This window comes from Diprion similis, chromosome 11 (assembly GCF_021155765.1).
Source record: "Diprion similis isolate iyDipSimi1 chromosome 11, iyDipSimi1.1, whole genome shotgun sequence".
In the NCBI taxonomy this organism is placed as follows: Eukaryota; Metazoa; Arthropoda; class Insecta; order Hymenoptera; family Diprionidae; genus Diprion; species Diprion similis.
This window is the reverse complement of record NC_060115.1, coordinates 10,733,326-10,746,149: the sequence shown is the minus strand read 5'-3', so window position 1 is coordinate 10,746,149 and position 12,824 is coordinate 10,733,326. Positions and strand designations below refer to the sequence as shown.

General features: G+C 36.4%; 1 protein-coding gene across 5 annotated transcripts in view; it reads left to right on the top strand.

Annotated features, from left to right (window-relative positions):
- The window catches only part of LOC124412107 (AF4/FMR2 family member lilli), a 203,743-nt gene that overhangs the window by 78,731 nt on the left and 112,188 nt on the right, over positions 1-12,824 (top strand). Inside the window, exon 2 of one of the 5 annotated variants that reach the window (XM_046891732.1) lies at positions 1,051-1,053. The exons of 3 other annotated variants lie outside the window; for them this stretch is intronic. In XM_046891732.1, the coding sequence (XP_046747688.1) occupies positions 1,051-1,053 (3 nt within the window). Of the gene's footprint in view, positions 1-1,050; positions 1,054-6,229; positions 6,608-12,824 lie in introns of those variants that run through there. One more of the 5 variants, XM_046891734.1, reaches the window with a different exon arrangement.

Below are 12,824 nucleotides of genomic sequence, written 5' to 3'. Positions count from 1 at the left end.
TATGCTGGATCGAGCACGTGGAAGGTACTTTGACCACACCAATTCCACACACTCTCTACCCTCCACCAGACTTCTGTATATCTACGTATACACATATGTATAGAAGATTGTTCTGGACCATCGTAGAATGTCTGAAAAATTATGCAGTGAGTCCTATAATTACGTGTAATTGTTTGATATATCATAATGTAACAATTTTTTGCTTGATTTATATTTCCTAGCATTTTTTTAGTGTATTTCATTCCGTCGTTTTTTTTTTTTTTTTTTCTTGCAATTTATAGAAAATGTATGTAAAAAATAAAAAAATGGACTAACGATGTATTTATGTTCGTATATATAAAGAAAAATTGTTGAAAATTTTAATACACTTTGACGACTGAAGAGTACGATTGAATCTACAATCTATTTCACTTTTCTCATGCACTCGATGCAACTGATTGCAAATTTGCAAAGTTATATCGTCGTTCGTACGGTGTTATATGTATATATATATATATATATACATGTAGTAGATTTGCGACGGAAATCTGTTCACGGAAATTCAAGAGACTCGAGCGAGAGGAATCGATGCGAATGGTGTAGTAATTGACGGAATCTCCTTGAGCCCGGTTTATCGTGATATGGCCGAGCGCGATCGCAAAGTACCCATAGAAATGTCGTTTGTTAAACCCCTTCGGGTTATCGCTCGACCACATCGATGTATAACACGTGTAGAGGCTGTTGTGAGGGGACACGAAAATGTATGAACACCATGCTTCTGGATTGTTTATTATTTTTGGTTCAGAAAATTTATTACTATTAACTTTCTTTTAATTTTTTTTTCTCTACTTTATGATCTTGTTTCAGAAAATTGATCTTTGAAATAATTTCTTGAGTTTATTCGTATCGTTGTTGTTGTTGTTGCTGTAATTTACATCGGTTATAAAGAAAAATTGAAAAGAAAAGTTGAAAATAGGTGGGGCAAATTTTTTTTTTTTTTTGTTTTGACTGATTCATAGACTTTTATGAATCGCAATAGTCGGTTTCGCACTTTTGCGAATAACCGTACAGACGGTGAGATTCCTAAAATAAACACTTGGGTAGAAATATTTCTTCTTTGGAGGCAGGGTGACTCATATTCCTAACAAATGTATCTCAGAAACAAGTGTATAAAATTAAAACCAACTGTGTTGGTGGCAGATGCTTTCTTTCACGTCACACAGTGTCTCATACGATCGATTTCTGAAGGAATAAAATTCATATTTATACATCAAATCTCATAATCGGGGTTTTCATAAGAGTTTTCCGGTTTACTTCTGTTACCGTAATTTTACGGATCGAAAATATTGTTATCAATGCACGGCTACTGTTATCAAAAAATGAAAATCCGGAGATTAATAACATCAAAGTAACTAAACGTTGAAAAGTAAAAAACCGAAGTAGTTGAATTTACCAAATCTGAGTTTGTTCATGCTGTATTACCGTTTACTGAATACCAGAAAATCTTTCAAGTTGCGAAACAGCCAGTTTTTTTTTTTTTTTTCAACAATGCACCGTTACAATAACGTTACAAAATTCAACCTGATTTCGGAAAGTATATGTACGTTGTTACATATGCATATATGTACCTACAATAAATACTTTCCGTCGAGTGGATAATTTCATCGTCTTTTACCCGAGTGAAAAAACTTATGTACGAACGTATGTATGAATACGAAAACATAGCAGAAAGTATTAACGAGTAAACCTCGAAAGGAATAATCATCCGTAGTAAAAGAGTAATTAAATCGTTCGCGGGACGAATAGCTACTTGTTGTAGGATTCCAAGTAACCACCAAAGCTTTCTCGAAAACTTATCGAACGAACCTCGCGATCGCGGATTGATACGAAAAAGGTGCAAGATAAGATAGTACCTCGGATATCTGCATAACGGATCGGAGATAACGATAATAGAAGAGTATCACAGAAAGCTCTTGGTTGTGAACGAAGTATGAAAAGGTATATCAATCCGTCCCTCGACTCCATGGGGTCTTTTAGCCTCGTACGCCGTTTCGGATAGCCCGTCGGCGGGTGGGGGGGGGGGGGTAGCGAGGTGGAGTTTAGCGGGGGATCGACGGACTGGTTAATGAAGAGAAGATGGCGGTAGGGCGCGTGCCTGCGGCCATCCTCGACGAGCCGGTCGGTCCGTCCTCCGGTGACATCTGCATCGCGTCGCTCGTACTAGGAGGATGTTGGCGGGTAGGTTGGTTGGTAGGTAGGTAGGTAGGTAGGTAGGTAGGTAGGTAGGTAGGTAGGTGAGGTAGAGGTAGGTAGAGGAGAGAATCGTACCGTTCGTTCGTTCGTCGTTCGTTCGTACGTTCGTCGCGTGCCTGTGTGTGGGCGCTCGATCAGCTCGTGTCTCTCTCTCTCTCTCTCTCTCTCTCTCTCTCTCTTTCACCGGGGTGTGCAATGGTGTTGGTGGCGGTGGCATGCGCGCGATATCCAGCGGCGGCGTCGAGTACGCGTCGTCATCGCCAGGTTCTACCTGTGTGGGTGTCTATCTGTGATTTCCTCTTTCGCTGTGTGGGCGTTCATGTGTACGTCTGACGCACCACCACTACACTCTACTGCTAGCAGCATCGCACCACCGAAGCGCTCACATGTAGAGGCGGCGAGGCTCCGTCCTCCTCCTCCTCCCCCTCCACCGCCATCTCATCGTCGTCGTCGTCGTCGTCGTCGTCGTCGTCGTCGTCGTGTGTAATTGTGTGCGCATGCAGACAGAGTGTGGTTCTCGACCGAAACGCCATCTTAGTACATCGCGGCAAAATACCGTCTGCCAGTGTTGAGTCCGATCGCCAACTAGACGGACACCGGTCGGTCCGTTTTACTTACGCCTATTATACGTATATCCGTTTACAATAATTGTTCTCGACGCGAGTTACGTTCTTCTTCGTTCGTTAAAGTTTCTGTGTGAGTTTGTGGATTTAGTTTTGTAATTTGTGTGTATATATGCATATGCTTTGATTTTAATTTTTATATATATATATATATATATATATATATAATTTTGCCGTTGTTTCTCCATTCTCACTGTGCGTACATCGTAACCTTGTCATATTTTTTTTTCCTCGTTTAAATACCCTTGCCTATTGGTATCTTTTTATCCCCCCCCCCCCCCCCACCCCCTGCCATTCCCCGTCCACCCACCCAATCCCCACCAACAACACCGTATCCTTAGATGTTTACACACTAATTCGTAATGGCAGTAAAGAATAACAACAACGTATCGTCGTCGCAACTTTGGAAAATTACCCCCAACGCGTACTCGAGGCGTTAGACTTTAACGAATAATTTATTTATATGCAACTTCTTACTTTCTTCCCAACCCTATTGTCCAATGAGTGAATCTTTAAGTGACACAAACGACGAAGGATTGGATCCAACAAGGGGAAAAAGATAAAGATAAAGATAAAGAGAAAGATAAAGATAAAGAAAAGGAAAAAAAAATGAGGAGAAATAATGTGTTTGTGTATCGAACGGTGCTAATAGGACGGACTTACAGTGATTCGACGTGCACAAACGTACGTACATGTTACATTGCACGACACTCGGTACGAAACCTGCAGGTACGAAACGGTGCAGTGACGGTAGGTCGTGGTCCTTCTCCGAAACGGGATCTCGTCACGGTCGGCGGAGGGAGGGGAGGGGTGGGGTGGGGTTGGGTGGGAGGGGGGTGTGACGGAGGTCAGGGAAAAGAAGATTCTCCACCATTCTGCGATTCGATGACGATGATTCTTCGTATTGTTGATTGATTAATTCGCAATTATATATGCTTAATTACGTTGTAACGAGATATCGGTTTGATTAATTTTTACGTGTAAGATAGTTATTACAATTTAAATAGACTAGACTAGACTAATTTTTTTTCTTGCCTTTGAATTTTATGTATATAATCAATGTCACGATGACTTTTGAGCCGGTAATGATTATTTTATCACATTCTTATCATCCGGTGTTTTTATAATTTCCAAAAGACGTCATTCGGAGTCGGAAGGAGGAGACAGAGAGAGAGAGAGAGAGTGAGAGGGAGGGTGGAAGGAGATGCCTTTAAATTATTTTTTTTTTTCGGTTGCGCGTATTTTCATCGCGAGTTTTTCTTTTGTAATACAGCCGAGCCGAGCCGCTGCGGCTGCGGCTGCGGCTGCTGATACTTGTCATCGTGTTTGCTTTATGTAAGATATCGCTATTGGCTCTCGAACAGCTTCGTGTCTCCGCCCCCCCCAGGATTGGTTAGGCCACGAAGCACGGGAGGGTGGGAGGACTCGCGATTAGCGACGTCATGCCTCATACCGGACCAATTTATTTACACGCACGCAAGCACGCACGCACGCACGCACGCGACCGAACAGATCTTCTTTCCACGATTTCTGAAATACCTCTCCTACCTCTCCTCCCTCTCCTGGTGGATGGTATTTAAAGAGGCACAAGATTAGGAATAATAATAGTAATAATCATAATAATAACAAGAAGAAGAAGAAGAGGAGGAAGAAGAGCTTCTTCTTACGATTCTCGCGTTTGCGAGCGTATATATATGTATATAATAATTACACTCGGTATTATTATAAACTGATTCGTTGATTCAACCAGCAGTTTTGTTGTCCTTGCACCTACATACACAGGGTAGCCCGGTATCATCTTTCTTACAGATATCAGCGTCGCGTCGCGTCGGTCGCGCTGATCGGTTTCGTTTTATTTTTTTATTTTTTTTTTTATCTGTTTGCATCCGACAACCGACACGTAATGTAACAACATACGTGTATTTTTATCTACTCAAGTATAACACTTGTTTGTTGGTTCTTTTTATTTTTATTATTATTATTATTATTATTATAATTATTACTATTACAATTATTATTTGTTTGTTTCTTACAAATACTTTTCGTTTTCATTCGCTCAATTGTTTCGCCGTTTTCCATTATTCGTCTTCTTTAAATATTATCCTACGCGTATAGAATTTATACGCTTGCAGTGCGTATCATACGTGATTACGTTTATGTCCTATAACTTGACGTAAAGTCACTTAACGAATTGACCGCGACGCGATTGTTTGCTTGGATGTTTGTTTGCACGACCTGGAATCTCAGGATTACCAGAGATAACGCGAAACTGGACTGTAATACGTACTTCTTGTAAGTTGTAACTAATATATGATGTACAGCGATTCGTTATTTCGGTATTTGTAAAAGTCGAGCGATTTATTCTTATTTTATTAATTGTTATTATTGTCACTACTACTAATACTACTACTACTACTATTATTTTTGTTGCTGTTGTTGTTACGTTAGATTCGGTTGTATATATATATATATATAATTACTAGTATTTTTAGCCACGAATGAGATTTGATCGTTATTAAAATAACAATGAAAATATTTAACGAGTTGATCTGATAGTAAATTGAATATTTGATTGATTTTTGATACGAAGAAAATATATTTGAAATTGAAGAAAAGTATATGCAGTTAAGTATTCGGAAGATTGGACGGAGGAAAATACGGATAGAAAACTGAAGAATTCGGTAAATTTTGGCAGAAAATGTTTGCGAAACGGACTCGTTGTTGTAATATATTATCTCTGATAGCGTCTAATAGCGAAGCGTTTTGCGACGTAACAATAAAATTACTGGAGTACGTACCTTGGGGATTTTCGTTGTTGCGACGAATCCATGCATACATACATACATACATACATACATGCATACGTACAAACACTCATGTATGACGGTACGAGTTTGTTTCTATTCTTATTTCTCTCATTATGTGGTTACAGCTCTTTAGAATGTACGCAAAGTGAAGGAAATACATGATAAAAATGAAGGAAAGTGTGCAATAAACATGCAAAAATCATCTGCAGCTAATACTGCATAACGATCTTTAGTAAATGTTTATTACATTCGCGTATTTAAGTGTGGAAATATTAAAACTCAATCTCTCTACTAAAGTTTATATTATACATTATTATAGGTATATATAGAACGTATATTGTGTTTGTTGATAATTATTATCATACGTTATTACACCTTCAACGTGTATATAATATATATATATATATATATATATTCATTTCGTCGTCGTCTTTGTTGATAGTAATAATAATAATAAAAACAACAACAATAATAATAACATAAACAATAACAATAATAATAATAACGATTACAACGACAAATAATAAGAGAAATATGCAATAATGAATCGTTTAATCGTATTTATCAGTGACGAGCGTGAAATATGATGAAAAATTATGAAGTTGAAATGAAAAAAAATCGACGATAGTGAATTGTATTGTGGCATATTGATGGTAATTACACATCTGTCGTAAATTGTTTATGAAATATGAGAAAATTATACTAAAGAGTGTCAAGTTGTACGTGGTGGATACAACATCGTTATAATACATATATATATATATATATGTGTATATAGTATACAGATATAATTTACATAGTGACAGTGCGTGAGTAGAGTGTTTTCCCGATGACACGACCTTCTTCTTTAAACCAGGATTATACATTGCATACTTGGATAATAACCACATCAGTATCGTATCCCGTTGTCGCGGGGCTGTTTTAGACAGTTGCGCTGACTTTTCGGTAAGTCCTTAATTATTAAGTGTTTAGACAAATTTTTTTTCCATCCCCTATTATGTGTGTTTGTTATTTCATATTTTACCTTATTTACTTAAAATTAAATTAAAAAAATGCAAAAAAATTGGGGGGGATGATATCATATTTTAGTCGAGTTTCGAGAAGGATCTTAGTCGAATTACAATCAAATAATACAAATTTCGAGTACGTATCACGATGATATTTAATATATCTTGAATGCATTCTTTTTTTTTTTTTTTTTTTTTTTTTCCACCCCATTATTCGTACATAATTACAATTTTTCAACTTGAAACCCTTGTTTTGTCTTTCGTTTCGCACGTGTTTACGATAATAATGTATTATAATTTGAGGATTAAATTGATGAATTTTTGTGAAAAAAAAAGGAGATCGCTGGTTTGAAATACACTGTGTGTGTGTGTATATATATAAATATAAGAGTTTCACCTAAATCAATATTATTTCTTCTTACTTGTTTACACAGAGTGACGATATATATATATATATATATATATATATATATATATAACATATCGTGCACAGTGTAATTATTATACGCGATAAATGGAGGCGATTTCGATATTCACCTGTCGTCAGTGTCTCTTTCCATCTTACTTTTGACGAGGACGCGAGTGACGTCAGGCACACGGGTCAACAGGTCAGAGGTTAGAACCGTTGTGTTTTATCATCTTCGCAGAAAGCAGCTAATGTTTTGCCGGTATTTTATACTCGCGATCTCGTTTCCCTCCCTCCTTCACCCCACCACCTTGACTTATCTATCGTTCTCGCTCACTGCCTGCCTGCAAGCCGTCTATCTCTGCTAAACGCTATGCGGAGTTGACGTTACGTAACGAACGCTATACATAACGTTACAGCAGCGGTCGAACAACCGACAAATACTTATATACCTGATTAGCTGGCCGTCGCGATTCTGCACGCCAATATTTTCCAACGATTCTTATGGCGAAATCGTATTAGACGTAGCCGTATTTTTTTTTTTGATCTCGTCGAGACGTTGAAATTTCTTGAACGTAACTTTTATCTCTATAATATCCGAGGACTCTTATACTTTCTTGCATATTCGTTCAAAGTTTGCAATTCCGTAGACACCGTGTATATGTATGCGCGGATTTCGCGAATCGATATTATTCACGAATTGTTTATTTGCTGATTTCCGGATTTTTAATTTAATTTTACTTCGAATCGTTGGGGTGTTTTTTTTTTATTTTATTTTATTTTTTTGTTTTTGGGAGGGGGGGGGGGGGGGCGTCGAGGTGAGGCTTAGACACGTTTGTCGGTAAATATGAGAGCCTGTACTTTCTTAGGAAATGTAAAAATTCACATCCGCCAACTTGTTTGCTTTAGAGGAGGTTACGTGCTCTTTTGCTTACAACATCTTTTCCATTTAGTACCTATTTGCAAGCGTGTAAAGAGAAGCGCTTGAATTCGCCAAAGTCGATGTTGAATCGATTGAAAATTTTCTATTTTTGGTATAAGTAAACTTTACTTTTAAATTCTCGTCTATGTATTATATATATATATATATATATATATATTACTATAGTGTAATCAATATGTATCATACAAGTATTCGGATTCATTTTTTCTTTAACGAGAATACAAGCATCGCCAAGTTTATGGTTTGAAAAGAATGGAATTTCAAACCACCTGATAACACCTTATTGTTAATATTATTATTATTATTATTATTATTATTATTATTATTATTATTATTATTATTGCGATATCAGTACGTTGTTTCGCATGATTGAGATCGAGGAAAAAAAAAAGAAACGATTGACGAATCTAATGTTTCACGCACGCGGAACAATTCCCCGAATCATTTTCAGCGTTAGTAACGTAACGCTAGATATTGGCGGTGGAAATATTATTTCTCTCTCACACCAATCGTCGTCTTAACTTGGCAAAGAGTTGTTCCGTTTCCGGTCTACGACTCACGCCCTGTTACATTGTACGTGTACATGTTTCGCAATAATCGGGGTGGAATTCCTATAGATTTTTCGAAGAAATTCGAAATTATTATTATTTTTTTTTTTTTTTCATCCACGTTGCATAATTAATGTACAAGGCAATAAAGAGACGTATGATGCATACTTAAATGGTGGAAATATATACAAGTGAGGAAATAGTATGTGAGAATCTATATGTTTTTCTCTAAATTCAGCGATGTAATGTAAATTCGAAAAATTTTTATATGAAAATCGAAAAGAGGAATAAAATAACGCGTCCTAAATGCCAAAAGGGCGTATTATTTTTCTTTTATCTTGTGTCAATCGCTTTAAGTGAAGTGAAAAAAAGTTTCTTTTTTCTAATTAGAAATGTAGCCAAATCGAGAATGAAAGAAATTTTTGACTAGATATTTAAAAAATACTCCAAGAAAAGAAATTTTCGTCCGAATCTTTTAATATTTTCTTTTGCTTTTATCCATTTTGCCATCCGTTTTTTTTTTATCTCTCTTCTTACAGTTCAATTTCACATTCTTTATTTTTATTTTAACGTAGCTTCATTTATGGTGTAATTTTATTATGTTTCAGAGCGAAACTTGAATTTTCTTTTTTTTACGCCCCTTTTGGCATTTGGTACACCGGTAAGTGTAGGCCTGCAAAAACAAAATGGAGTATCGAGAGAGAGAGAGAGAGAGAGAGAGAGACTGGCGAGTGATGAAAAAATTGTATGCTTATTTTCTGAAAATTTTTGCGGCTTACATTTGCCAGAGCGATAAATTTTGCGGGAGTGTCAAGTTCACGTATTATAATCAGCAGGCGACGCAAGAGCGGCCGGCCATGCGATGTTATCGTATAGGTAGTGTAATTTTTTATTTTTTTTTTTATAATCGGTAGAACGTTGATAAAATTTTATCTCTTGTTACGGTAAGGAAAAGCAATCGGTGAAGATTTGATAAGAAGTAAAAAAGATTCTAAAAACAACTTGCTGCTTCTAGCTAGGCTAGCATAAAGCTATAGGTGTTTTCATCCTCCATGGGGGGATCCCGAGGGATAATCTTTGGGACGATGACTTCGTCGTCTCACGATATTCACACGTAAGCTGCTAGTACAAACTGGTTTCAGGCAATTTTGCGTTGAAAACTTGCCGCAGCATACGGTGTGGTTTTTTTTTTTTGTTATCTTTTTTTCGAAACTTTTTTACTGTTATATATGTTATGGTTATCAACGACTTGTGGGATTGACTCGAGTCTGGAAATTTAAAACGATTACTAATTGTTGCGCAAAATTTTTAACATTTTTCATTATTTTCCAACGCATCATGTATAATAATTTCTATCAACGATTGTGGCGGGGAGTTAAACCTTGATAATCTTATTATTTTCACTATATATATATACCTATATGTATGTATGTATGTGTATATGTACACGTTTTTCTTTCTGTTTATCGCACAGAACTATATAAAATAGAATTTAACTCACGGATGGGGGGGGGGGGGGGGGGGGGGTGAGAAAACAATTCAGGATTTGCCGATTTTCATAAATTATTTATACTTGCTTCAATTATAGATACAACTTCATCGTATAATTTATATATATGTATTTGTATAAATATATATAAATGTATATGTATATATATATATAAATGACTAGTATATTATTGTACACGTTAGAATGAGTTCAATGTCTCCTCCCATGCAGGCACGTGTATGAATAACATAAGAAAAGAGACGGACTTTATTCTTATACTATACCTGTAAGCGTGATGAACCAGCGCCACGCTACTCCGCGTTACGCATTCGAAATAAGAAAAGGAGGAGGAGAAAAAAGGAGATTGAGGAAAACGGAAAGCGATTTTCTCCGAGCCACCCTTAAGTATGATTTATTAAAGATCGTGCAGGGCGGCGTCGTGGCGTTATATGTACGTCTATATATACATATATACATATATATATATATATATATATATATATATATATATATATACATGAAACAGATGAGTATAGAGAGAAGGAGGAACGACGAATCGACATCCCCTTTGTGATTCTATAACTTCACTTGGAATACTATTGATCCTCTTTATCCCCCGTGTTTCTATCCCTATCTATAGATTATATATCTACATATATACATATGTATACATATACGCCGCGTAACCGGGAGTAGAAAAACACTGTGCTGTTAATTCTTCCTTTTTTAGCTCAATCCTCTCATCCCCTTGTCAGCTATTATATGTACATAGATGCATTTATAACCGATGAAACATTTATAACTGTGTGAATATTGCACAGGTGTTAAATTATACCTGATGCATGTTTCATCTATATACATAGCTTATACACCTGGGTATTATAATAATATGCGAATTATACCGTATAAAAACGTTTTGTATTATTGATTGTATCTTGTTGAATTTCGCTATTTTCGAATTATCATTACTCTTGACGGTCAATTTTCTAGGCACGTTTCTTTTCGTTTTCTTCTCGATTCGGTTTTGTCTTACGGTTTCGTTTATTGAAAGAACAAAGTCTCTTGGAGATTTTTTTTTTATTTTTTTTTTATATATATATATATAATAATAGATTTTCTATCGACAAGAACGCGGAATTGTAGTAGTCGAGGTGCAAAGTAGAAAACTTGTTAGATTCGTTTTATAACGATACGAAAATTCAATTCTCCTATTCGCTTTTTCCGATCGCATATCGTCTTCGATTAACGCCGATTCGACACGCGTTAATTAACAACGCACTTCGAACGTGACCAACGCGATAACGTTTCGAGCCTGTTCCGGATCGGCCTACGGATAGAACAACGTTGTTGTTTCTATCGAATATTATGACTTTGACGGGCCAACGACCAGTGATTCCCATTATGCGTCGTCTGTCCGTAGATAGAGATTAGGTTGTATCTATTATACAATGTGTTATAAATACTCGCCATGAAAATAAAACTCTTCTTTTATGTATGATAATGTATAACATCGACGAGGTTGAAGTGAAATTCACGCTTTTTTGTAAATTATTGACAATTTCGCGGTAAACATATTACGCCTGATTGATATTTAATATGCTTGACAAATATTTCTGTTCTGCAATGTTAGCGATGCGGTTCGATTCGATTCGATTGCGTTATTCAATATAATTGTGTGATGTGTGCAAGTTGTGATTTCGGAGAATCTAATCATCACGCTCGAAGCACAAGTGTTTCTTTGTTCTATGCACTCGGCGAGAATTGGTTCAATAATAATTATTGCTCGGAACAATGTAACGTTTGCGATATGATAATTCTGCGAATTTTTTAAACACAGCATAAATATATCTATTATATGAATCTTTGTTCATGTTTTGTTATTTTTCCGCGGAAAGATTAGCACCTCTGATCGTGTCTTGATTCGCGAAAATTGCTGTCAAAACTCAAGTCTCTGGTTGGATTATGGGAAACGTAATATGTATTCAGTAACGATACGCTGCAGCTGCAAGGAATTCGGATTTAGATAAACACGTAAAAATGCATTTGACGATCAATTTACTCTTTAAGGGGATGTCCTGGTCGATTTTAATGTGACGTATATACATCCAAAAATAAATTCCACGTAACTCAAACGCGAGAAAAGGTTTAATTTCGTGATTTTAGGATCATATGAAAATGCATTGGAATGTTTTCGCTGAGAATTGCTTTTAGAATGGGATTTGTTGAACCTTTTTTCACCTTCAATAATCTGTTGACGCGTCCGGTTTTTTTTTTACCCACCCTGTATGTACGTATACCTTCATATATTGTTTGGGTTTTCCGTTCAAGTTGAATTGATATTAGAAGTTTCTTGTTACGAGAAAACAAAAAACAATTTTCCATCATAAGCAGCTACAGGCGAAGATTGTTTCAAACAAGCGACGAGGCTGAAGTTGTTGACGTCGATGTAATCAAGCGTTCGATTAAAAATCTCTTTTCTGCTACTTTGGAATTATCTCAGTGTTGAATTGGCACAATGTGTTGAGTTTTTTGTAATCCTGTATCACTGGTTTAACGAATTACAGGCAATTCAAAAGTCCTCGGATAACCAGTTACTCAATAAAATTCGTCTTTAAACTTACGAATTTCAACCTTGCAACATGTGACCGTGTAGATATGGGTTTCATGAAATGAGTCTGATTGTAAGACTGATAAAAGTTGTCATTATTTTGCGGTTGCGAGTTGGTTGGTTGGTTCTCGGTTGCTATATACGCTACATCCGACAGCCTC